The 23,992-nt window shown below is 40.8% G+C and overlaps 1 protein-coding gene and 1 pseudogene across 1 annotated transcript; both read left to right on the plus strand.

Annotated features, from left to right (window-relative positions):
• The first annotated feature begins 547 nt into the window (after window positions 1-547).
• Window positions 548-3,181, plus strand: LOC143404303 (PRAME family member 20-like). Its single transcript, XM_076862521.1, has 3 exons — window positions 548-834; window positions 1,213-1,794; window positions 2,701-3,181. The coding sequence occupies exons 1-3, from the start codon at window positions 548-550 to the stop codon at window positions 3,179-3,181; spliced, it is 1,350 nt and encodes a 449-aa protein (XP_076718636.1).
• A 12,019-nt stretch (window positions 3,182-15,200) lies between these two features.
• On the plus strand, window positions 15,201-16,388 carry LOC143403919 (serine/threonine-protein kinase Kist pseudogene; annotated as a pseudogene).
• The last annotated feature ends 7,604 nt before the right edge of the window (window positions 16,389-23,992 follow it).

A 23,992-nucleotide genomic window follows, 5' to 3' on the forward strand; every position in this document is an offset into this window, starting at 1 on the left:
GATCACTGGTTGAGTGTCCGAAATTCAGTTGCCAATATCAGCCCCTAAAAGACTATAATGTATGGCCTATGTGGTTTTGTAATTTATAATTTGTTTAAACAAATTAAACCAAAAGCTTCAAATGAAACAGTTCATAGACTCTGCTCTGATCTGTTTGTTCTCTTCAACATCCCCCTGAGATGCCAGCATCTCACATGTGTAACAGATATCCATGAGACTCTGTTGTAATTTCCAGGTGTTTTATAATATGGCCACAAGCTTTATAAATGCTCATTTAAAAAAAAAATTAAAATGAATGTCACCCATATAAGGGCAACTCCATTTCCAGCCATATAGTTGTTGAATCTAGGAGCCTACTTTTTAGGTCACATGACACTCCAATTCCCCTTTTAAAAGGACTACATAATAATCCAAAGCTTTCAACCATAAGAGTGAGGTGTGTTTATAGACTTCCCAGTACCCCCTTCCCAGAGGCTGGCAATGGATGGGATAGTGACCTTTTCCCTGGACCATTTTTTAGAATCTTTCTTCTTTCAGACTCCCCAAAATGAGCATCCAGTCCCCACCCACGCTGCTGGAGCTGGCAGGGCGCAGCTTGCTGAGTGACAAGTCCAGGGCTGTCCTGGATCTGGAGGACCTGCCCATAGAGCTCTTCCCACCACTCTTTGTGGAGGCCTTCAGCAGGGGACACACTGAATTCCTGAAGAAAATGGTGCAGGCCTGGCCCTTCACCCGCCTGCCCCTGGGGGCCCTGATGAGGAAGTCACAGCTTGAGATGATCCGAGTGGCTCTGGAAGGGCTGGACATGCTGCTTGCCCAGCAGGATCACCCCAGGTGAGGGGGACCTAGGTGGCCTGGAAGGGAGCACCCTCGGGGCCAGGGAAGTGATGGGTATAGGCAGGAAGAGTGGGTGCTGAATTGTGCACCACAGGCTTCTAGTGCTGTGAGCAAGGAGGGGTGGAGAGGCCTTGGCCATGCTGAGCCTTATTTGGAAAAGGCTTGCAGATGTGGAGGTGCTTGTGGCAGCTGTAGTGACCCATGAAGGAGGCTGTACCTGCCACTGCCTCAGTCTGCACAAGTGGGGGCACCAGGCTACATTGGATGGAAGTGGATTTAGAAAAGTGAGACAGAAGGAAGAGGTGGAGCAGGGGGCAGATCCTGAGAGGTGAAGGAAGGGGCCTCAGGGCTGAGACTCTGCTGTCGTCCCTGTAGGAGGTGGAAACTGCAGGTGCTGGATTTGCGGAATGTTTCCCAGAACTTCTGGAGGATGTGGTCTGGAGCCATGGTTGATGCCTGCTCACCAGAAGACATTAAGAAGAATAGAACACTGAAACTTGGTCCAGCAATGGTAGCTAAGCAACCCTTCAAGGTTTTCATAGACTTGAGCCTCAGAAAAAGACCCCTAAATGAATTCCTGACCCACTTGTTCCTGTGGGTCAAACAGAGAAGAGACAGGCTGCACCTGTGTTGCAATAGGCTGAAGATCTTTGGGAAACCCACCAGCCACACCAGGAATGTCCTGAGACTGCTGCAGCTGGACTCTGTCCAGAAGGTGGAAATGCACTTCACCTGGGCAGCCTCCACCTTGGCTGCTCTTGCTCCTTTCTTGGGCCAGATGAGGAACCTGAGGAAGCTGCTTGTCTCCCAGGTCTATGTGCCTGCCTACACCTCCCAAGAGGAGCAGGAGCAGCTGATTGCCCAGCTCACCTCGCAGTTTCTCAGGATGGACTGCCTGCGGAAGTTCTGTGCCAATGCTGTCTTCCTCCTCAAGGGCCACCTAGAACAGGTGCTGAGGTGAGTAAGGGGGGGGGGGTGAGCACCCTCTGCAGAACAGTTACAGGAAATTTGCACCTATCAGCCACTGACACTCTCATGGTTAATAAGACACTGGAAGGTAAATAACCCATCCTTTTGTTCCTATTCAATTCTGAAGCTAGATCGCATAATGTGCACTGGAGCAGACTCCGAAAATGAGTCCATAGTAGGGGAAGTGCCACCATGCTGGGAATCCAGTTGGGAAAGACAGGAGCTAGGGATGGGATTGATGTTTCCTCCATGGGAGGCCTGTCCAAATAAGGTGGTGGAAAGTGGGTAGAGAAGAGGGCTTGGAAGGAGGGAAGCCCCCACACGGACACCAGTCAACAGGAAAGCTCTGTGATCCCCAGCTTGGAGCAGAGGACCTGCCTCTATACCCACCTGGGGAAGGCTGTTCTGAACTCCAGGTAGTGATCCTGGGTATAAGGGTGAGGAGCCGGGGTGGAAATCTTGCTGAGGATATAGGGTGTGAGCCTCTCAGATGGTTAACCCCAGGGGATTTTGTTACATCCTGCCCAAATTTGTCCTTCATACATGACTCCCCATGACCTTCTGTGGCCAGACCTGTGACTTGCTGCCTGGCAGTGAGGAGGGGACACAGAGATGTGGACTCATCTTTTCACAGGAGATGTGGTGAAAGGCTCACCCTGACATGGGGTGATGTGAATGACCAGATTCTCCAAAAAGCAGCATTCTGATTGTCAGTTCACCAGGGTGACTTTGGGTTTGGGCCAATTTGTCTTCTCCCTCCTTGACATTGCTCCTCAGTACTAACTGTCTGGTTTTTCCTTAGGCACCTGAAGACCCCCCTGGAGACCCTCTCAATAACCAACTGCCCACTGTCAGATTCTGACTGGAATATCTTTCCCGATATCCAAACACCAGGCAGCTCAGACACCTGGAACTGAGGGGCATCAAACTGACTGATTTCAGTCTGGAGCCTCTCCAAATCTTGCTGGACAGCACTGCAACCACCCTGAGCATTCTGGACCTGGCAGCTTGCGGGATCACTGACTCCCAGCTCCAGACTCTCCTGCCTGCCCTGAGCCGCTGCTCCCAGCTTGTGATCTTGAGCTTCCATGGGAACTGCCTCTCTTTGTCAACCCTGAGGGACCTGCTGCTTCACACTGCCAGGCTGAGCCAGTTGAGTGTAGAGCTGTACCCTGCCCCTGTAGAGAGCTATGATGCCTGGGGTACCATCCACCCAGGAAGATGTTTCCAACTCTGTGCTGAGCTGACAGCAAGAGTGAGGGACTTTAGGCAGCCACACATCCTTGTGTTCTGTACTGTCCCCTGTCGTCATTGTGGCTCCAAGTTCATGTATAACCAGGGCCTCATTCACTGCTCCTGTCCAACAGCTGCCTAATTGGGTGTGTTTCAAAAGCGTACTTCTAGGCAATTGGAGTTATAACCAGGATGTAAGGTCACCTTATAGGGAACACAGAGTCCTCCATTTCAGACATTGCCTGGAGTGTGGATGGGGAAAGGAAAGTACAGCAGGGGGCTCCATTGGAGGGAAGCCTGCCAAGGACAGGACCTTTAGGACATGTGTTTTTATAGAGACATACATAGGGACCTGAATTTCCAGAATGGGATTTAGGCTTGATGGGCACAGAAAGAAGCTATTGTGTTTCATGGCTGGTCCATAAATAATCAGGAATGAACAGAATATCAAGGTTAGTCTTCTGACATCTTCTGCAGTGGATTTACCTGGCTTCCTAAAGAAACATTGGTATTCTCCAGGTGCTGTGGAGAAAGAAGGCATAGAGTACTTGGTGAACAATGAGGTTCAGCCCCAAGAAGTCAAGGTATCAAACTGAAATCTTGTCATGATATGTGGTTACTCTTTGGGTTAACACATGCAGATTCACACAGATGGATTGGAACATGAGCCATTGCAAGAAAACCTCTTCTCAGTGGACTTGAGTGCCACCCAGACATTAAATGCTGGCCCTTCCTCATGGGTCTCCATGTAGACCCAGAAAACTCAGGTCCCAGTCTCTGGATGTGCTGGGCAAGGGCATCTGTGCACAAGACAGTCCCAATTGTCTCACTCCCAGTGCCTGCAGGAGGTGTCCATGCTGTACATTGATCAGAGCCTCTGGGCCTCACCAAACCTTGCCTGTAATCCACCTAGGTAGTCTGTCCTCATTTAAACTAGTGGTGCCCCTTGAAGGTATCCAAAATACCTTTCAGCAAAATAGTAGAATCATATATGTAGATAACACTTGAAAATATTTAAAAATGAAACTGAATCAATTACAAGCTCTGGTGGGGTGGGAGTTGCACAAGAACTGACAGATCTTGCCCTAACACTTCCTTCCACTGAGGACTGCGCTGATGGTGTTATGGAGCAATCTTAGCCTTAGTTTCTCATCCAAGGATGAGAAGGAGGTCTATTCAGTCTTCATTTGAGGTGTTCTAAAGCTGTTGTGGACATGTTTTAATTATGGTTAGAATAATCCCCCACACATAGTGAACTGCAACCCACTTTGATGTGTAAACAGAGTGCAGCTCACTCTTGGAACTGGTAGCAGAGTCTGGGCCAAGCACAGCTGGCCTCTCTGTCACCCACAGAGTGATCTTTGTGCCTTGATCCCTCTTTATGGCACTTTCTTTTCTTGGGCTCTAAGTCTAGCTTGCACTGGTGGGGCAGGCGGAAAGTTCTGAATGGCATTCAATTTGTTGGATTCTAGGATCAAATAAAGTCAAGAAAAATTTGCATAATGAGACCTGTCATCATGTGTTCTTTTAAGAGTTATCATGACTAAAAAGGGTCTTGAAGATATTCTGGTGCCTCCAGACCCCTTAAACACTGGAAGGGTTGTGAGGGCACTTTGTTTTCCCAGATGCCTAGGGATAAGGCACTCAACTCCCTTTGAGTTCCTCATCTTTTGACTCTAGGTTAATTTGTGCTTTGAGAGAGCACACAACTATAGGAAGTCATAACAAACATGACCGGGTTTGTAAGGGTGGCCAGGTCAGGAAGTGGGGACTGGGTTTCACTCCTTGGCTACTGAATGATGCAGAGTCCTTTGTGCACCTGTATCCAAAGACTCTACAGCCCCTTCTGGAACACTGGCCAATTTTATCTCCACAATTTAGAAACCCAGAGACCTTGCTATTCTAGAGAAATGAGTGAACTTCATCAAAGTTACCTTAGGGAGCTGGAGACATTTCTCAGTGGTGGAGCACTTGCTAGCATGTGGAAGGGCCTCGGTTCCATCCAAGGCATCAAAGAAATAAATAAACAAATAAATAAATCCAAAAATGATGTGAGTACATTGGGAAGGTTTAATTGGAATAGAGCTGTCTATCTGTTAGAAATATTCAAAAAGAAAAATCCAGAACCCACATGAAAACAATGGAATGCATTCTTTAATTGGTCTGGACAGGTGGGTCAAATTGATGTTCTGAAAGATTCTCTGCCAAAAACAACTGCAAAAGCTGGCTTGGTGTTGCTCACCTGTAATTCCAGCAATTCAGGAGGTGAGGCAGGAGGATGGTGAGTTCAAAGCCAGCCTCAACAATTTAGTGAGGTTGTAAACAAGTTTGTGAGACCCTGTTTCAAAATCCTACCTGGGGATGGGACTCATTGTTGTGGCACCCTTGAGTTCACTGCCTGGTCCCCCAAACAATAACAAACAAGTATGAAAAGCCGGTTGCAGTGACACATGCCTGGGATCTCAGCTACTCGAGAAGTTTATGATTTTATTCCTTCTCTCAATTTTACAAACTGGGGAATGACTTATCCTTATTTTTTCCAGTCCCTTGAGATGCAATATCGGGCCATTTATTTAAGATCTATTTTCTTAATAAAGGTATTTCTTGCTGAGGACTTCCCAGTTAGAATTGCTTTTGATGTACCCCCAGGTTTGAACATGTTGTGTGGTCCTGTTCACTGGTCTGCAGACATTTTACACTTTCTTTTTTTAATTTTTATTTATTTTTCTTATTTCTTACATACATGACAATGTTTTGATTTCTTCAATGACCCATTGGTTGTTGGGAAACACGCTGAAGAACTCACATGCTTTGTAACTGTCCAGGTGTTCCCCCTGCTATGGATTCCAATCTTATTAAATTTATGGAGATTTATTTTGAGAATAAATGGAGAATGTGTCATGTGCTATTGAGAAGGATGTTTGCTCTGCAGTGGTTGGGTGGGATGGTCGGTAAATGTCTACTGTGTGCAGAGATGATCTGTCCAGTGCTGAAAAGGGGAGTTGGAGCCCCCATTGTTCTTACTGTGTTGTAGTCAACTTCTTCTTTTACATTCCAGTAATATCTGTTTTGCATATGTGGGTTTTCGGGGGTCGGGTACCTGTATGTGTACAATTGCTGTCTCATGTTGCTGAATTGACCACTTTATCATGGTGCCATCACCTTGGGTTTTTTGTTATTGTGTTTTAATCTGTAGTCTATTTTATCTGTCAGGAGACTAGCCATTCCTGCTCTAGGTTCATTTTCTTCATGTGGAATATCTTCCATCCCTTCACTGTCACTCTGTGTGTGTCCTGAGGTGAAGTGACTTTCTTATAGACAGCAGGTAACTGAGTGCATTAAAAAAAAGAAAATACATTCTGTCACTTTACATCTTATAATTGGGGAGTTTAATCCCTTTAAATTCAAGGTTTTTGATTGAAAGATACAGAATTATTTCTGACTGGTCTTATTCATTTTTAGTTACTTTTTCTGATTTCTCTTTAGATCATTTTCTCTGTTTTCCTCCCTTACACTCTAGTCTGTTTCTGTGGGTTGGTGTTTTCTTCTGGGATAAGTTTGGATTTCCTTCTTTGTCATTTGTGAACATGCTGTCATTTTTGTTTTTTCCTTTGGGCTTCCTCTGGGATTTAGAAAATTTTTATAGTCACCAAAGAGCATTTTAACCTGAACAGAAGCCCCTCTGCTCTGATACCACTACTCTGGATTCCATCTTTTTCCTTGTAACATTTGCTTTGGTTGCCTTAGTTTCCTTTTCCTGGTTTTGGGCATTTCTTAACCTCTTACTGTGGCCATGCTTAACACTCACCATTTTGTTTTTAACTTTTCTATTAGTTATTTGAATGTTTAAATGTCCCTGATATGTAAGTCAGGCACACTTCTGTATGCATGTAATCCCTCAGGAACCTGAGGCAGGAGGTCCTAATCAGAATGTCTGTGGGGGCTCCAAGCTGTGGTCCAGGCTAGCTGTAAGGATGGCCTTAACCCAAAAATGGCCTAAGCCTACATAATTCCAGTTGAAAGTGAACCTGCAGGTCCACCAGGCACAGCCTCCTGAGCCCTCTAGTATGAATCAGGCACAGCCTTATAAAGACAACTCTGTGCACAACCCATTCGACACTCAGAGTGCAGTCATGGTCATTTGCCTTCACCCTGATGGGAGTCAGAGGTGAGAAGTCAGGGCAGAAATTGACAAACCAGAGCTCGTGACCTGAGAATCTAAGAGGTCACTATGAAACACGGTAATAGCTGATAGGGACTGAAAAGGTGAGCAGAGCCCCAACATTTAATAGAAATTATGGAGCAAGTGAACAGACATTCAGCCAGCTGCACTCATGGCACATGCTGGAGAGCCTGATGAGGTCCTGCACTAATATCCCAACTCTTGTCATTATCTGCCTGATCCTCTGCATCGTCCTCACTGCTCTCAAACTCTACAGCCACATCTTTACCCTAGTGAGAATGGTGACTTCCTCTTAGTCTCCTTAACCAGCTGTCACATACAGCCCAGGAGAAGCCTCCATCGGTTTCTGGCCTGATCACTATGGTCTGAGTGAATGAGCATCTGCTGGACTTCAACCATAAGACTTGAGACTCTAAACCTGGCGCTTGAGCTGAGCATGCAGAGTGAATGTCGTTCAAGAGTCTGGCATAATTAAGTGTTTGCTGTGCTCAGAGTTAACTTAGAATTTTTAGTTTTGAATTGATTGTGTGTATTGCAGTGCCCAACATTAAGGATTATCATTTTCTTGATTAAGAACCTATACAGTGAAATTGTATTGAGTGATTTGAGTGAATAAGGCATTGAAAAAAGCATTAGTGTGAGAATATGATTTATTTCTCCCCTCTACTGCAGATGTCACACCTTTGCCCATCCCAACACTAGCCAGCTTCCCTTGGTCCCTGCCCACTTCCACAGCATTGTCCTAACTCTGCCAATAATATTGTGGGCTTTACAACATGCTTACTGTACATTCTTTCTGCTTAAATGTACCTGGGTTAGTTTTTGATACTAAGAACCATGGTCGCCAGTCACAGTGGCACATGCCTGGAATCCCAGTGGATGAGGAGGCTGAGATAGGAAGATCATGGGTTCACAACAGCCTCAGCAATGGCAAGGCACTAAGCTCATCAGGGAGTTCCTGTCCTTAAAATATACTCACAATTGTGCTGGGGATGTGGCTCAGTGGTCAAGAGCCCCTGAGTTCAATCCCCGGTGCCCACCACAAAACCAATGATTGTTGATGTGTGAAAATATGTAGGGTTCAAGAGACATAGAGAGTAACAAATAAGTGAAAATTATACTCCGTAGTCCAAGGCCAAGTACAGCGTTCATTCAGTACCCACAGTGAATTGATTCCAGAACCACCCCTTTGTATACCAAACACTGCACATGTTCAATGTCCAGGTAGAAATGATGCACTGTTTGAATATAACCTATGCATATCCTCTGGTGTGCTTAAACCCATCTCAAGGTTTTTTATAACATTTAATACAATGGGAACATTATATAGCAGTTTACACTGTGCTGTTTAGAGAATAATGACAAGAAAAAAAAAGATTCTACACATTCAGTACAGATGAACGTATTTTCAATCATGTTTAATCCAAGGTTGATTGAGTCCAAAGATCCAGACCGTACAGCCTCAGAGTCCAGATGAGAGACACAATAGCACAGAAGTGTGAGCAGAGGCAGAAGCAAACAGAGACATAAGTTACAGAAGATGATCAAAATACCAGGAAGAGCAGCCTTGAGAATTAGAAGCACTGCAGCTCTGACATCTGCTTGGTGTTGGCACAAAGAGACCTACACCCCTAAGGCCACCAAGGGCATTTCTGAGAGACAAATAAGACTAGCAAAATGCACCTGGTATATTATATTCAGTGCCTAGGTTTCAATAATAAAGGGAATTGTGTCTCTATTAATTTTTCAATGAAACATTCCAATTTTTCATCTTACCACAAAACAATAAGCTTCAGAAATCAGGAACTGAACTAATAGGAAAGGCATAATTAGCCAACATGTTGTATAAATAAACTATTCATTTCCTATAACTTGAATTTACTGAATTTAAAAAAATGCTAGACTGTGGCTCAGTGGTTTAATGTCCTTGGGTTCTACTCCTGGTACCAAAGGGAGAAAAAAAAGAAGAGAAAAAGAAAAAGAGACTTGGGTACCTTGTTCTTTTGCTGAATAAAATTTTGGTGGGGAGTTTTAAAAAATGTCAATTGTTGTGTACACAGTTGCACATGCTCTAATTCCACCAACTCAGGAGCTGAGGCAAGAGAATTGCAAGTTCACTGACATCCTGAGCGAGTTAGTGATAACCCCTCTCATTTTAAAAAATAAAATATACTAGGGATGTGGTTCAGAGTTAAAGTACCCCTGGGTTCTATACCCAGCTTCTCCATATAAGGGGGAGTTTGGGATGTGGTTCAGTGTGTAACATGGGTTTGCTTGACTTGATGCTTTCACTAAATCCCTTGTGGCTTTGAATCTTACATATTTTTTTTCTTTCCTCCAAGTCTTCTCCTTAACTTCCTCCTCCCTGATCTTCTTCTCCCTTATGTTCTCCTTCCTGGTTTCTTCTCTCTAATCTAATTTTCTCATAATCTCCTCTTTAAAAACAACCTGTTCAGCACTAATCTCTAGGGTATATAAAGAACTCAAAAAGCTAAGCATCAAAAAAACATGCAATCCAATCAACAAATGGGCCAAGGACCTGAACAAACATTTCTCAGAAGAGGATATAGAAATAATCCAAAACATATGAAAAGATGTTCATCATCTCTAGCAATCAGAGAAATGCAAATCAATACTACTCTAAGATATCATCTCACTCTAGTCAAAATGGCTCCTATTATGAAGAGAAACAACAATAAGTGTTGGCGAGGATGTGGGGGAAAAGGCACACTCATATATTGCTAGTGGGACTTCAAATTGGTGCAGCCCATAGGGAAAGCAGTATGAAGATTCCTTGGAAATCTGGGAATGGAATTACTATTTGTGAGTGTTATTACTCTTCTCAGACTATACCCTTAGGACTTATAAACAGCATCCTTCAGGGACACAGCCACATCAATGTTTATGGCAGCACAATTCACAATAGTTTAACTGTGGAGCCAACCTAGATGTCCTTCAGTGGATGAATGGATTAAAAAAAATTGTGGCATATATACACAATGGAAATTTACTCAGCATTAAAGAGAATAAAATCATGGCATTTACAGGTAAATGAATGGCATTGGAGAAGATAATGCTAAGTGATGTTAGAAAATCCCCCCCAAATAAATACCATATATTTTCTCAGCTTTAAGGAGACTTACTCATAGTTGGGTAGGGTGGAGGACCATGGGGGGAATAGATGGATTCTAGATAGGGCAGAGGAGTAGGAGGGAAAAGAAGGGCACAGTGAATTAGCAAGGATTATGGAATGTGATGGACATCGTTATACAAATACATGGATGAAGACAAGAATTGGAGTCAACATACTCTATATACAACCACAGATATAAAACATTGTGTTGTATACATGTAATAAGAATTGTAATGCATTCCGCTCTCATCTATTTTTTTTTAAATCAATTAAAAAAATAACAACCTGTTCCTCTGATAGTCATAATGACAGCCTTTAGGACAGAAGACAATCTTTTTTTTTTTTTTTTTTTTTGCTACCAAAATAGTAAACATTCCCTTTCCTTTTTCTCAAAACTGTGTCCTCATTATTACATTAGCATCAGGGATGAGAACAGAGCAATTGGCAACAAGTGCTTTAGTGGTATAGGGCAACTGAGCTCAAAACAGAACCTTTAGAGGGTCTACACTCAGACAGTCTTCCCTAGTGACCTACAGCCAAGTAGTAGCACATGCCTGCAAACCCAGCAATGCCAGAGGCTGAAGCAGGAGAAGTACATGTGGAAGGCCAGTTTCAGCAAGTTAGCAAGATCCTGTCTCAAAATATTAAAAAAAAAAGGAGGTGGAGATGTAGCTCAGTGGTAGAGCACCACTGGGTTCTGTCCCCAGTACCAAAAAAGAAGCAAAAAATGGTGGCACATTGTTTTTGATGCAAAGAGAATATCACATTTCTTTCTCTTCAAATGACCAGAGGTCTGGACTTAGTGTCTCTACATGCAGTTTCCCTTTATCACAATTGTTTTGATTTCTGCTTTGGTTTAGATCATATGAAAATTCTTTCCTTCTGTTTTTTTTTTTTTTTTTCCTTTTTCTGTTGTATTTTTTGTTTTGTTTTGGTTTTGGTTTTGGTTCTGGGGATTAAATCCAGGCACACTACACCACAGAGCTACATCTACTTTTAATTTATATATTTTCAGTTTAAGAGAGGGTCTCAATAAGTGGCTTAGGGTCTCATTAATTTGCTGAAGCAATTTAATCCTTGCTTAAGCAATTTGGTTTTCCTGCCTCAGCCCCAAGTTATTGGAATTACAGACATGTGCCACCACACTGTGCTAAATTTCTTTATTTCCCCTTTACAAATATGTGTGGGTGTTTTACTGGGTATCGAAGCCTAGGGATGCTCTGTTACAGCTACATCCCAGGCTTTTTCTTTTAGTATGACAGTGTCTTGTTAAATTGCCAAGGGCATTGCTTGAACTCATAATCCACCTGAATCAGCCTCCCAGGGAGCCAGGATTACAGGTGCAGGTCACCAAACCTGGAATGACACAATATTTTTCATAGGCTGGACTCTATTCTGATCTATTTCTTTTCCAGGACTCCACTCCAAAGTGGCACACTGTCACGTGTACAACAAAAACATGACAATGGAGCCTCATCTCAGAGTTAGCATTTTCTATCTATACTTGAAAATGTTATCAAATACTATATGTGGCTTTTAGCATTGCTTACATTTAAACAGAGGATGTTGGTACCTCTCTGTAATCCATCTATTCAAGAGGCTACAGCAGGATGATCATGAGTTTGAGACTAGTATGGAGAATAAAGTGAGATCCTGTCTCAGCATTAGACAGGCCTGGATTCAGATGTGGCGGGCCATGATTGTAATCCCAGTGGTTTAGGAGGCTGAGGCAGAAGGATCACAAGTTCAAAGCCAGCCTCAGCAAGTTAACAAGGCCATAAGCAGCTTAGTGAGATCTTGCTTCAATAAAAATTGAAAAGAGCTGGGATTGTGGCTCAGTGGCTAAGTACCCTTAGTTCAAACAGCAGTAACAAAAATAGAAGAAGATGAAGAATGGAGAGGAGAAAGAGGGGTAGAAGGAGAATAAGGAGGAGGAGAAGGAGAGAAAGAAAATAAAAACAGCTAATGGCGAATGGACAACCCTGACTAATGACAGAGTCCACCCACAAGCTGCCCATTCCCTCTACTGGGCACAATGACATCTGGCTCTAGAACCCAGCATTAGATAGTTAGTAGAAAGTTACTTGCTAGGAAAAGGGACACAATGGGAGAAGCCTGCAAGCTACTGGCTCATTTGACACTAATTTCTAGGTGGCTCTTGCTTCAGATTACACTTTTCTGTGTTTGGCGCTGACTGTGGAGAGAACAGGCATGAAAATTAATTCAAAATCAATCTCCCCCACCCCCAAAAGTGATTTTCTGTTTGTTTGTTTTTGTTATTGGACAGTGTAGAGGCTGGTGGTGCACCTGGGTAGAGGCAACTTGGAGGCCCCTGGGGAGATGAAACTAGAAACTAGACCCTGGTTGTTGGTGAATCTAGCTTTCCTGCTGGGTGTTGTTTCCTCCTGGACTAGAGCTCCTGTGATCTCTGGTGCACGCAGAGTCTGGATGCTTGTGACCTCTGGAAACTCTGGGCCTCAACTCACCAAATCCCCTCAAGGCCAGTCTTAGTACCCTTGAGATTGCAGGTTTCTTCCCTGCCCAGGAGAAGATTTCCTCCTCTGTGTGGTGCAAAAGAGCAACCTTGAGTCAATTTGCCCAGGGTCACCTCCATGGTCTACCAAGCTTCCTGTGGTCACTCAAGTAAAAGCCAGTCTTTTTCACCTTGGTGGCAATGATTCCTCTGATGGTGTCTCTGTTTCTTGTTAATTCCATCTAGGGAGCATGGCCCTCTCAACAGACTTATGGAAATGGAAACAGAACTCAGGCCAAGTTCCAAGCCTGCCAATTGCCACTTAGCAAGCCCTGCCTGGGGCCACCTCTCCAGTCCCAGCTCCCTGCTCTCCTCTAGTTCCAGGTGATGAGTGGTCTCCTATGAGCCTTCTGTGGGAACCTCCCAGCCAAACATTCTGGTCATCCCCCCACACCTTCTTTCACTCCAGTGCTTGGGTCATAAGATTATCTCGAGAGTCCTGACAAGGTATCAGACTGAAAGACTGTAGGACAGAAAGGACAGGACTCTTGGGATTTGGAAAAAGCCTTGGACAAACAAAATCTTTGGAGAAGAACCAGGAAGACCCCTGAGGAGGAAAGTTGAATTGTGTTCTGGTTGGGATGGCACCTACCTGGGTTATGGCAACCCTGCTAAAACCAATCATTGTCAGAGGAACTTAGCAGCCAGAGGGGGCTTCTGAATCTGCATTTTGTCAATGGTTTTGTAGATTTGAAAGCATGCTAATTATCAGAATACACACACACACACACACACACACACACACACACACACGCGTGCACGCACACACACACACACACACACACACACAGAAATATATCCATTTGAAGGATTAATTGGATTATAGCTCTCATTATCTGATCATTTTACCTCTTGCATTAACACAGAGGCTTTGGAGGACAACTTATATCCAAACCATATCAGAGAAAGTTGCCTTTGACACATATCTTCTGCTCCCCTTCTTCCCAAAGAACTCACAGTTCCCATCTCAGGGGATTATGCAGACTGGACTCTCCTATTTAACATACAATGGGACCCCAACCTGGGTGTTGAGGTCCTGAGGAGACCAATGGAGTTCCTCTTTCAGAAGTTCCTCAGGGAGGAATAAGGCCTTGTCATTTGTCTATGTTCCATTAATTCTTTTCATCTTTGATGAGCAGGACCACCTCAGGAATAGGCCAGGAAGGTTTTGTAAAGTCTATATTTGTTAAATTCATAATTTTGATCTGATACACCTAGGTTAATATGTTTTTCTGATTACATTCTGCTTTGTTCTAAGGCCAATTTACAAGGGTTAATTCTCAGTCTAATAGGTTTTTAACAAATACCTACAAGGCTTTTGTTTGTCTGTTTTCTGTAGGGGCACCAGTGTACTGTCCATCTACATATATTGCCATGTCCACATATATTTAGTACTAAAAGTTGACATATGAGCTCATAAATTAAAATTTAAAAAAATGGATCCAAATACCTTTGCTTCATATGATTTAAAAGGTTCAATTGAAATTGGGTGAATAAATAAAAGTCCAAATGTCTTTATAGTTACTAATGCACAGTTTTGTTTCTAGGTGGTCAAACAGTAAATAAACTGTTAATATCTCTTAAGTGTATAATATCCATTGTCTCTAGGATTTTTCTTCAATGGGAAAAATTACAAATGCTCTTCAATGCACTTATCTTATACCTTTTTTTTAAAAAAATGTAAATTAGATTTGACCTATATGAAATTAATCATGGATGTGTTTGTTAGAGACATCTGATTGGTTTACAAAATTTAAATGTTAACTATTAAATGTAATATCAAATAATCAAACTTTTTACGTTCCATAAGGTAAAATATTTAAGCATTGTTGGTGTTTTCATATTTTGGTAAATTTAAAAAAATTCAATTTACTTTACATTATCCCCAAAACAAGGTTACTAAAAGTTAAAAGTCCCAGCGGGTATAATTCTATATACAAATAGTCAAGAGGTTTCAACTGCATTTCATTTAGAGTACTAAAAATATATTTCCTCTTATTAAAATGGATTAATTTATCTAAATTCAGAAATTGATAAGGGTTATTTTAAGGTATAAACAAAAAGAGGGATCCATGGATCAAAAATTATTAAAAGTTTCTAAATATAAAAATATATTTAGTAAAAAACATGTTTCTAGGTAAGAAAGTCTTTGTGTGGTAAAACATAATTATATCCTGGTTTCCGGTTGAGCTGGTGAGGCGGCTGCAGGCCCCTCCCTGCGGAGCCGCTGGTCTGGCTGGCGGGGATGTGACTGCGGGTTCTGCTGGCCTTCAGCAGCGGAGTATGGTTTCCGCAAAGAGAGGGCGGCGCTGGAGCAGTTGCAGGGTCACAGGAACATCATGACTTTATATGGAGTCTTTACAATCCACTTCTCTCCAAATGTGCCATCACGCTGTCTGTTGCTTGAACTCCTGGATGTCAGTGTTTCGGAATTACTTTTATATTCCAGTCACCAGGGTTGTTCCATGTGGATGATACAGCATTGTGCCAGAGATGTTCTGGAGGCCCTTGCTTTTCTTCATCATGAGGGTTATGTCCATGCAGACCTCAAGCCACGTAACATATTGTGGAGTGGAGAGAATGAATGTTTTAAACTCATCGACTTTGGACTTAGCTTCAAAGAAGGCAATCAGGATGTAAAGTATATTCAGACAGATGGGTATCTGACTCCTGAAGCAGAACTGCAAAATTGCTTGGCCCAGGCTGGCCTGCAGAGTGATACAGAATGTACCTCAGCTGTTGATCTGTGGGGCCTACGAATTATTTTACTGGAAATGTTCTCAGGAATGAAACTGAAACATACAGTTAGATCTCAGGAATGGAAGGCAAATAGTTCTGCTATTATTGATCACATATTTGCCAGTAAAGCAGTGGTGAATGCCGCAATTCCAGTCTATCACCTAAGAGACCTTATCAAAAGCATGCTTCATGATGATCCAAGCAGAAGGATTCCTGCTGAAATGGCATTGTGCAGTCCATTCTTCAGCATTTCTTTTGCCCCTCATATTGAAGATTTGGTGATGCTTTCTACTCCAGTCCTAAGATTGCTCAATGTGCTGGATGATGATTATCTTGAGAATGAAGAAGAATATGAAGATGTTGTAGAAGATGTAAAAGAGGAATGTCAAAAATATGGACCAGTAGTGTCTCTGCTTGTTCCAAAGGAAAATCCTTGCAGAGGGCAAGTCTTTGTTGAGTATGCAAATGCTGGTGATTCCAAAGCTGCTCAGAAATTACTAACTGGAAGGATGTTTGATGGGAAATTCGTTGTGGCTACATTCTACCCGCTGAGTGCCTACAAGAGGGGATATCTTTATCAAACCTTGCTTTAATCAGTAACCTAAGGACTATTTCCTGTTTCTCCTCTTCCATTTCTTGGATTATTGTATTCCACATCTGAATGCAGGAGTACTCCTTTACCATTTTAAGGGAATACTTCATATATTTATTTATCCTACTAATGTGCAGTCATTGCCCAAGCAATGTTGCATAAAAACATTTGGCACTGAGTAGAACAAGACCTCTCAGCTATACATTGAGGGGTTTTAGAGCATCCATGTGGGCAACCTTTTCTTGTGTAGTAGGGCAGGTGCTGCTCTTAAGTATGTAACCTAAACAGATATTAGTTATTTCATGTGACTATGAAGCAAAGGTGAATAATATGTTGTAGTGAGTATTATTAAATTTGTTAGGGTTGGTGACATCACTTACAGATTATTCCTTTATGTTATCAAGTGGTTCTTATTGTTGATATCCATATCTGGCACTGGATGCTATCGATAATGTTAAGTAATTGTCAAGCCACAGTTACCTACTGTGTTCTTAACACTGAGTTGTGAATTTTTTTAAAGGAGTACTGTAGTACTTAATATTCCTTTAAAGAAACTGCAGTGAGCCTATCTACATTTTTTAAATATTATTAAGGCTTTTAAAATAGAAAGCTGATGCTTGATCTTGCACAATTTTTATGTCTAGTATGTTTGCTTGAGTGAATGTGCAGGTGTGAAAGACTAGAGAAAGCTTGAGTCAGTGTACTTTATAGTGTGAGTCTTGTGAGATAATACAGTCTATACCCATCTCTTCCCTATCTGTTTCACACTTGTAAGATTTAAGATGTATGTGTTTTAAAAATTGGTCTGTCTGATAAAATGTAAATGACAAAACAGTCATTCCTGAGAGGCTGAAAACAAACTGGAGTCTCTAGACCAGAGTTGTATTGAAACTGTTCATTCTATTGGAACAAAGTAAGTTTAGGTACACGTTAATTATCCCATCCTTCAATCTTCTTTAAATATTTGATTGACTCATCTTTTTATACTAAATCTCCTGTGATAACTGTTAGATTTCTCAAAATGTGATTCTACCAAGTAGGATGGAAAATTGAAGTGGATCACCAAAAAAAAAGGGGTGGGGGGACAAAAAGGCAAAGAGGGCAGATAATCAAGGATCCTTTTTTTTACTTCCTTTTATCTCTCACTTACTTTCCCAGCATGCCCTTGTCTTTCCTTTCCTCTATGCTCTACCTCTGTGCTTAATTGAAGACAAGCTAGAGGAACATCATCGCAAGTGGTCTGGTTTTTGACTTTAGGAAGAAAAGAAAGGTGAAGATTTAAGACAAATGGAATTAGAAGGAAGAAAAACTCAAATCTTAGAAGGATTTGTAGCAATCAAATTATTCATGAGTAAAAGATGCCAAAATGCATGAGTTTATGGATACAGGTTGATTACATGGTTTTAAGAATTATAATTATGAATTCTTCTCATTTTATGATTGTCCTTAAAGGTATAAAAATTAGGAAACCTTTGTAAAGCACTGATTGTACAAAAAAAAAAGGACAAGTTATGTACAGATTATGGATTTTTTTCTATTTTCTTACCTAAATGAAATTTTTATTTATTAATTTTTTTCCCTCAGGAAAAAGTCTTTTATATCTTTCCGTGTTGGAAGCCTCCTCATGTAGGCTTTTCTTGTTGTGCCATGCAAATTATTGAGAGCCCAATTAGAATCTGCATTATAGAGCATGAATTATTTTGCCTCTTCACACAATCACTATTTGACATTTTAGTTGTTACCAAATTATTCAGGGCTCTCCCTTAATATTTATTATGAAGCCAAATTTGGTATAAGGAGGCTGACTTATGAATTACCAAAGGGTCTTATACTATCATCCCTGATACGTGGCCTTAGGAAGAATAACTATTCTTTTTTATTTTGGCTCTTTTGAGGATTGATTGATTGGTTGGTTGGTTTTCAAGTCAGAATTGAAGAGCAGAACCAATATTGTGATGACCTAAGCTTTCCAAAGGCATAATTCTTTATATGGCTAGCTGCTTCTTAGAAACAGTAGGTCCTTATGCATATTCCATTAAAGACATTCTAGAGATGAATTCTTTCTGTGGGCAAGTATTCTTGGCTAACACATGTACCTCTTTCCCCCACCCCTAAAAAAAATAGAGAGAAAGAAAAATCCTTGCAAATAAACTGCAGATAGGCTTTTAAGCTTAGTCATGCAGTATGCTGCTAACATTGATGCTGTACTTCACAGCATTCTTTGATCATCTTATTGCAGATGTATTCATACATATCTTAGTGTTTAACACTGTAGAATTTTATTTCAGAAGATGCTAACTAGATTTTTAAGGGAGCTGAAGAAATAATTGATGAGTCTAAGTAACCATGCATTGAATTAAATATTTTATATGAAAGCCACGAAATTAAAAAAAGAGACCTACAATAACTTACATTATCGTTTATAACTCTTAGCCCATTCTACCAAAGATGACCTTTGCAGATTCTACCTCCCTCTGATATTATCAGAAGTTTAATCTAAATATCTTCTTAAAATGGAAACAGAATATTATTAAAGATGCAATTTTCTTGATTCTTTAAGGATGGAATACACAGGAATTCTTCAAAGTTATTGAAAACCTAGAAATTTTCTTTCTGAGAAGCAGGGTAAAGAGGTGAGGTTTCATGTCACTTAACCCCTACCCTTGGGGACAAATTTTATCTCAGGTAGTTTTCCTTTCCCTAAAATAATACCTGTGCTTCTTTCCCACTCACCTACCCAATTTCTTCTTTATGTAACATGGTATAGCCATGGTACATTTCACCCTAGAAAAGGCATATGAATTGTTTATAGGAAATTTTGGGTTCTTTAGAAGCATATTTGGAAGAAGTGACTAACTAGTCACTATTCAAACTATAATGCTGTATTTAGAGAAGAACAAGAAGAGTAAGACACCTCAGTGAGATAGCACTAGCTAAAAGTATTGGCTGCATTTTAAAGGAATTGAAAAAATTTGTCCTTTTGCAATAAGAGATCTGCATTTATCACTACTGAATGTCTTCCTTGTTGTATGGCCATCAACATAGCAGCTTTCTTAGAGAAATTCCTTTTCTGCTGTACCTTGAGCCAAAACTATGGCTGCTTTTAGAACAAAAACCTTAAATATACTTTTATTCATCCTTCTTTTTGTTTAAAAAACATAATTATAATACATCTAAGTAAACAATAGGGTCTAAGTAAGTAATGTAAACATCTATAAATAAAGAAGAAATATTAAAAAAAATTTTATAACTAAGTTGTTTATATATGTAATACTAATAGTTAAAAATATTCAAGGTTATTCCCTAAGAGCAAATATTAATGTACTGATATAAACCAAAGTTTGATTTACCTATTAAAATGACAAACACTTCTTAAAATATTAATTACATTGTGTCTGTTAAGTTTTATTCTGTAGAACTACTAACTGGACAAATGAAGGTTTGTACACCTCTGGTGAAACAGCAACTGTTATTTTAGAGTATTGTTCCACATTACAGAGTCTAAAACTTGGTTGATATAAAAACATCAATAAAATTGTAGTACACTACTCTTCTTTACATATTAAGTGTGCTTGCTTACCTTGGCTTCACCCCCAAATCTCGCTTTTGTGGTTTTTTGGCTTAAATATGAGGCATAACTGAAGCTGGCAAGTTACTCTGACCATCTCGCTTTTAGAGAGTAGAGTGTCTGCTGCTGGTCAGCAATAAAGGCTTAATTGGAATGGCAATGTGTGGTCTGAGAGTTATTTCAGGGTCTCGGTATCGGTATAATATTCATCCAGAGGAATTTTGCAGTCTGAGGTTATTATTCTCCTTTTAGTAATGGCACTTGCTCCCAGGTGCAATGTAATCTTTTGAGGTTTTTAAATGCTCTATGGCTAGGTACTGAGTTGCACACGTACAGTCCCAGTAACTTTGGAGGCTGAGGCAGGAGGATCAGAGATTCCAAGCCAGCCTGGTCAACATAGTCAGACCCTGTCTCAAATAAAAATATAAAAAGTGTTGGGGGTGTAGCTCAGTAGTAAACTGTCTCAGGTACATAATCCCTGGTACTACACACACACACACACACACACACACACACACACAGACACACACACACAGTCCAGCAGCCTCATGCATGCCAAATGATTGCCATCAGATTCAGAAACCTCAAGGGAGCCAAGACTGACCATGTAATGGCTTAGTATATTCCGTGATCACAATAAGCCAGCTGATGATGATACTGTGAAAGATTGTCGAATCAAAATGAAATTCATGTACCAAATCCTCACAAAAGTGGAGGGCAGGGGACCATGCAGGAGAAGGTCCTTGAGCTTGATAGTTTGATAATAGACTTTCAGTAGGACTCTGCCAAAACCACAACATTACACCAAAAAATGGCTTCTAAACTCTTAACTTTCCAAAGAAGATCATAGGATTTTTATCATTGGCTCTCAAGAGATTAATAAAACGCAGAATGGTACCTGCCACTTCCAAGAAACTCCAGAGAGCCTTTCTTCTGCACTCAGTGGAGTCTATTATGGTTCATTCTCAAGCACATTTTGAAACTGGTGGGCAATGATTCCAAAGACAATTAAAAACAGTAATGGCTTCCACGTGGAATGTTCCAGTTGAACATCTCTCAAGTAGCTGTTTTTTTTTTAAGCAAGGTGAGGTGGGCCATGCCTGTAATTCCAGATTCTGAGGAGCCTGAGGAAGCAGAATGGCAAGACTCAGGCCAGAATTGGCCATTTGGCAAGCCTGTTTCAAAATAAACCAAAGAGAACTGGGGAGTTGGCACCTGGTACAATGCTCAGTACTGGAGGAGGGGAGAGTAAGTTTTTAGGGTCAAGTTGGTTTTATCAAATTCTCTGATTACATGGGAAAAGTAAAATTAAATCATCTCTGTTAAAACTTGAAGTATTATTTCATAGGACATAACTTTCTGCATTCACTTTAAATATCTTTCATCACTCTGGTTAAATGACTTTTCTTTTATAATGATTTGGGACCCCAGGTTTCATTAAGTGCTTTAAACCTTTTGAGATTATTGACTAACTTCTCTATGATCAAAGTCTACATTGTCATTTGACCTTGAGATAACATTGGGATGTTCTAGAGAACTCCATATTTGCTCAAGGGATTTCTAGAAGAGAGACATTAAGGCAATTAGCCTAATTTGATATGATGGGAAGTCCTGTCAAATATGACATAACTTTTTCAAGTTATATTTATTTAGATATTTTATTAATATTTGCTTTAAAATGGCAAAAATTCATAAAGAATCTCATATGTTTTTAGACATAATTCTGGATACTATATTAAAATGTATGCCAATCAAATCACCTGTTAATAACTGGTTATTGTAAATTCCCAACAGATTTTTAACCATGAGGATTCTAAATGTTTAGCATCAATAGTTATCATTTGGGTGGGGTTGTGGCTCAAGTGGTAGTGTGATCACCTGGCATGCACGAGGCCCTGGGTTCGATCCTCAGCATCACATACATATAAAGATGTTGTGTCTGCCAAAAAATAAAAACAAATAAAAATTTAAAAACTCTCTCTCTCTCTCTCTCTCTCTCTCTCTCTCTCTCTCTCTCTCTCTCTCAAAAAGAGTTATAATTTGGATTATTGCCCGGAACATAACTAAAATCAGATTAATTGATTAAGAAGACAAAAACCACTAACAAGTTTACTTGAACACAGGTCTTTCATCTATCAATCTGTCTATCTATGTATTTATTTATTCATTTCTTTATTTATTGTTGCTAGGGTTCAAACTCAGGGCCTCATGAATGCTAGCCAAATGCTCTATCTTTTCAAAATTGGAATTCAAAACAGGGTGTGGTGGTGAACACTTTTAATCCCATCTGCTGTGGTGTGAAGTGATAAATACAATCAATAAGTTTGTCAGTTATGGGTTCCAGAGTAGTAAAAAATACAGATGATGGATATAAAATCTTGAAAAGTGAGATAAAACAATTATAAAGCAAGAACTCTCATAGGCTGGCCTGAGACTCCATTTTGCTGCCTCCTATGAAAGACTGTTATAAGAGCTGTTTCTGAGAAACTGAAATGACAGCTGTTTTCTTATTTAAAAAAATTGCATTTCTGTACTTTGTACCCCACAAATTGTACCCTACTCAGGATGCACTGGTGGACATGGAGAGCTATATCCTGGGTTAGATGCTATTGTGGGTCTACATGACTGAAGTAGATTCTCATCCTGATGACCCCCACCCAAATTCAGGATGTGACTCTCTAGCACCTGCTTGAACACAGGACCATGCTCAAATGAACTGCAAAGCTAATGTGCTGGCTTGGTGACTGGAAAATTTTGATACTGCCTAAAGCCCAGAGGCCCCACTTATTAATATTTTATTTTCTATGATTGGCTAGCTTTACATGAGGATAAACAAGTCACTGAGTTATGGATTTTGTGCTTATAATGTCTTTAGATCGATCAGGAAGCTGCTGTCCTCTCACAGAGCTTGAGACTCTGTGGTGGGTGACAGTCCCTAGTCAGGTAAGTAAAGCTCTCTTTGATTTGCAATTAAGACTTAGAGTGCTTTCTGGAGGGACTCCCCATAACACCATCTATTTAGCAGGCTAAGGCCAAAGGATCTCAAATTCAAGGTCTGTCTCAGTAATTTAGTGAGAACCTGTCTCAAAAAAAAAAATTAAAAATGTGCTCAGAATGTAGCTCAGTGGTGTAGTTCCCCTGGGTTCAAACCTTGGTACCCAAACTGAATTAATAAAAAATTTTAACTAAATAATTAAATAATAAAAATGAAAAAAAAAAAAACCTGAGGATGTAGCTCAGTGGTAAAGCTTTCCTGGATTCAATCCCCAGTGTCAAAAAATAAAAATACATAAATTCAGGGCCTAAATATTTTTTTTTTAAAATGATCACCTGTACTCATAAAATTTCTGCAAAAGTCTAACTCTTCATAGAGTAGTAAAGGCCAAAGCTTGGAGATGAGATACCCAAGGCCTAATGAATAGGCAAAATTGAATTTAACAGTGATTTCCTGGTGGAGGGACTCTGAGAGCCACTCCCTCCAAACCCAACTTGTTGTTGAAATGTGGCTTAATGAGTTTCAATATTGATTCCTAGTCAGCTATTAATTTCCTCCAATGGGGGACTGGACCAACCAGGAAAAGTCTATCCTGGCACTGAGATAGAATCAAACCCTAACCATTATATGATACATCCAGAAAAAAATCTTCATCCAAAGAGGGAAACATAAATGGTGCTCAAATCAACAGGCTGTAACTGTGTCAAATCCTGATGAAGGGCAAGCAGGGTGCTGCGAAGAAAAGGTCACTGGGCAGCCCTGCCTGATGGCAGGAACTATCACAAACCAGTCAGCCCCAACCTCAGCTGTGCATAAAATTCACCCAAACCCTCAACCCTCCCATGTTTTCTAAGAGGAAACCTGGCCAGACACCACCTATTGTCCTTGAACTGAGGCCACCCTTGGTACTGATTCTGTGGAGCCAGTGATAATTGATTCAAAGCTGCCTTTGACACCCTGTCTCCCTTTGCCTCCTGGATGGGGCTCTGACTCATCTTTCTTTGGGGGTGCTGCATTCCTGCCCTATTATGTTTGAGCACACTTGTCCTTTGGAGAGCCACCATCTGTTGTGACTTAGGTTGATTGTCATTTTGGCCTGCCTTGTGCACCAAGTCAGGGGTAATAAGAGAAGTCAGGGCTGTGGCATGAAGTCACCCTTTCAGCTGGTGACACACAGACAAATTCCAGAGAAACTTAAAATTAAATCAGA

Source organism: Callospermophilus lateralis, chromosome 7 (genome assembly GCF_048772815.1).
Source record: "Callospermophilus lateralis isolate mCalLat2 chromosome 7, mCalLat2.hap1, whole genome shotgun sequence".
NCBI classification, from domain to species: Eukaryota; Metazoa; Chordata; class Mammalia; order Rodentia; family Sciuridae; genus Callospermophilus; species Callospermophilus lateralis.

What these genes read in the sequence shown, in the direction of transcription:
- LOC143404303 (XM_076862521.1), top strand. Translation starts at nt 548, where the DNA reads ATGAGCATCCAGTCCCCACCCACGCTGCTGGAGCTGGCAGGGCGCAGC. An exon ending in GCCCAGCAGGATCACCCCAG is followed by an intron (nt 835 to 1,212) that starts GTGAGGGGGACC and finishes TCGTCCCTGTAG; the next exon opens with GAGGTGGAAACTGCAGGTGC. An exon ending in CACCTAGAACAGGTGCTGAG is followed by an intron (nt 1,795 to 2,700) that starts GTGAGTAAGGGG and finishes TCCAAACACCAG; the next exon opens with GCAGCTCAGACACCTGGAAC.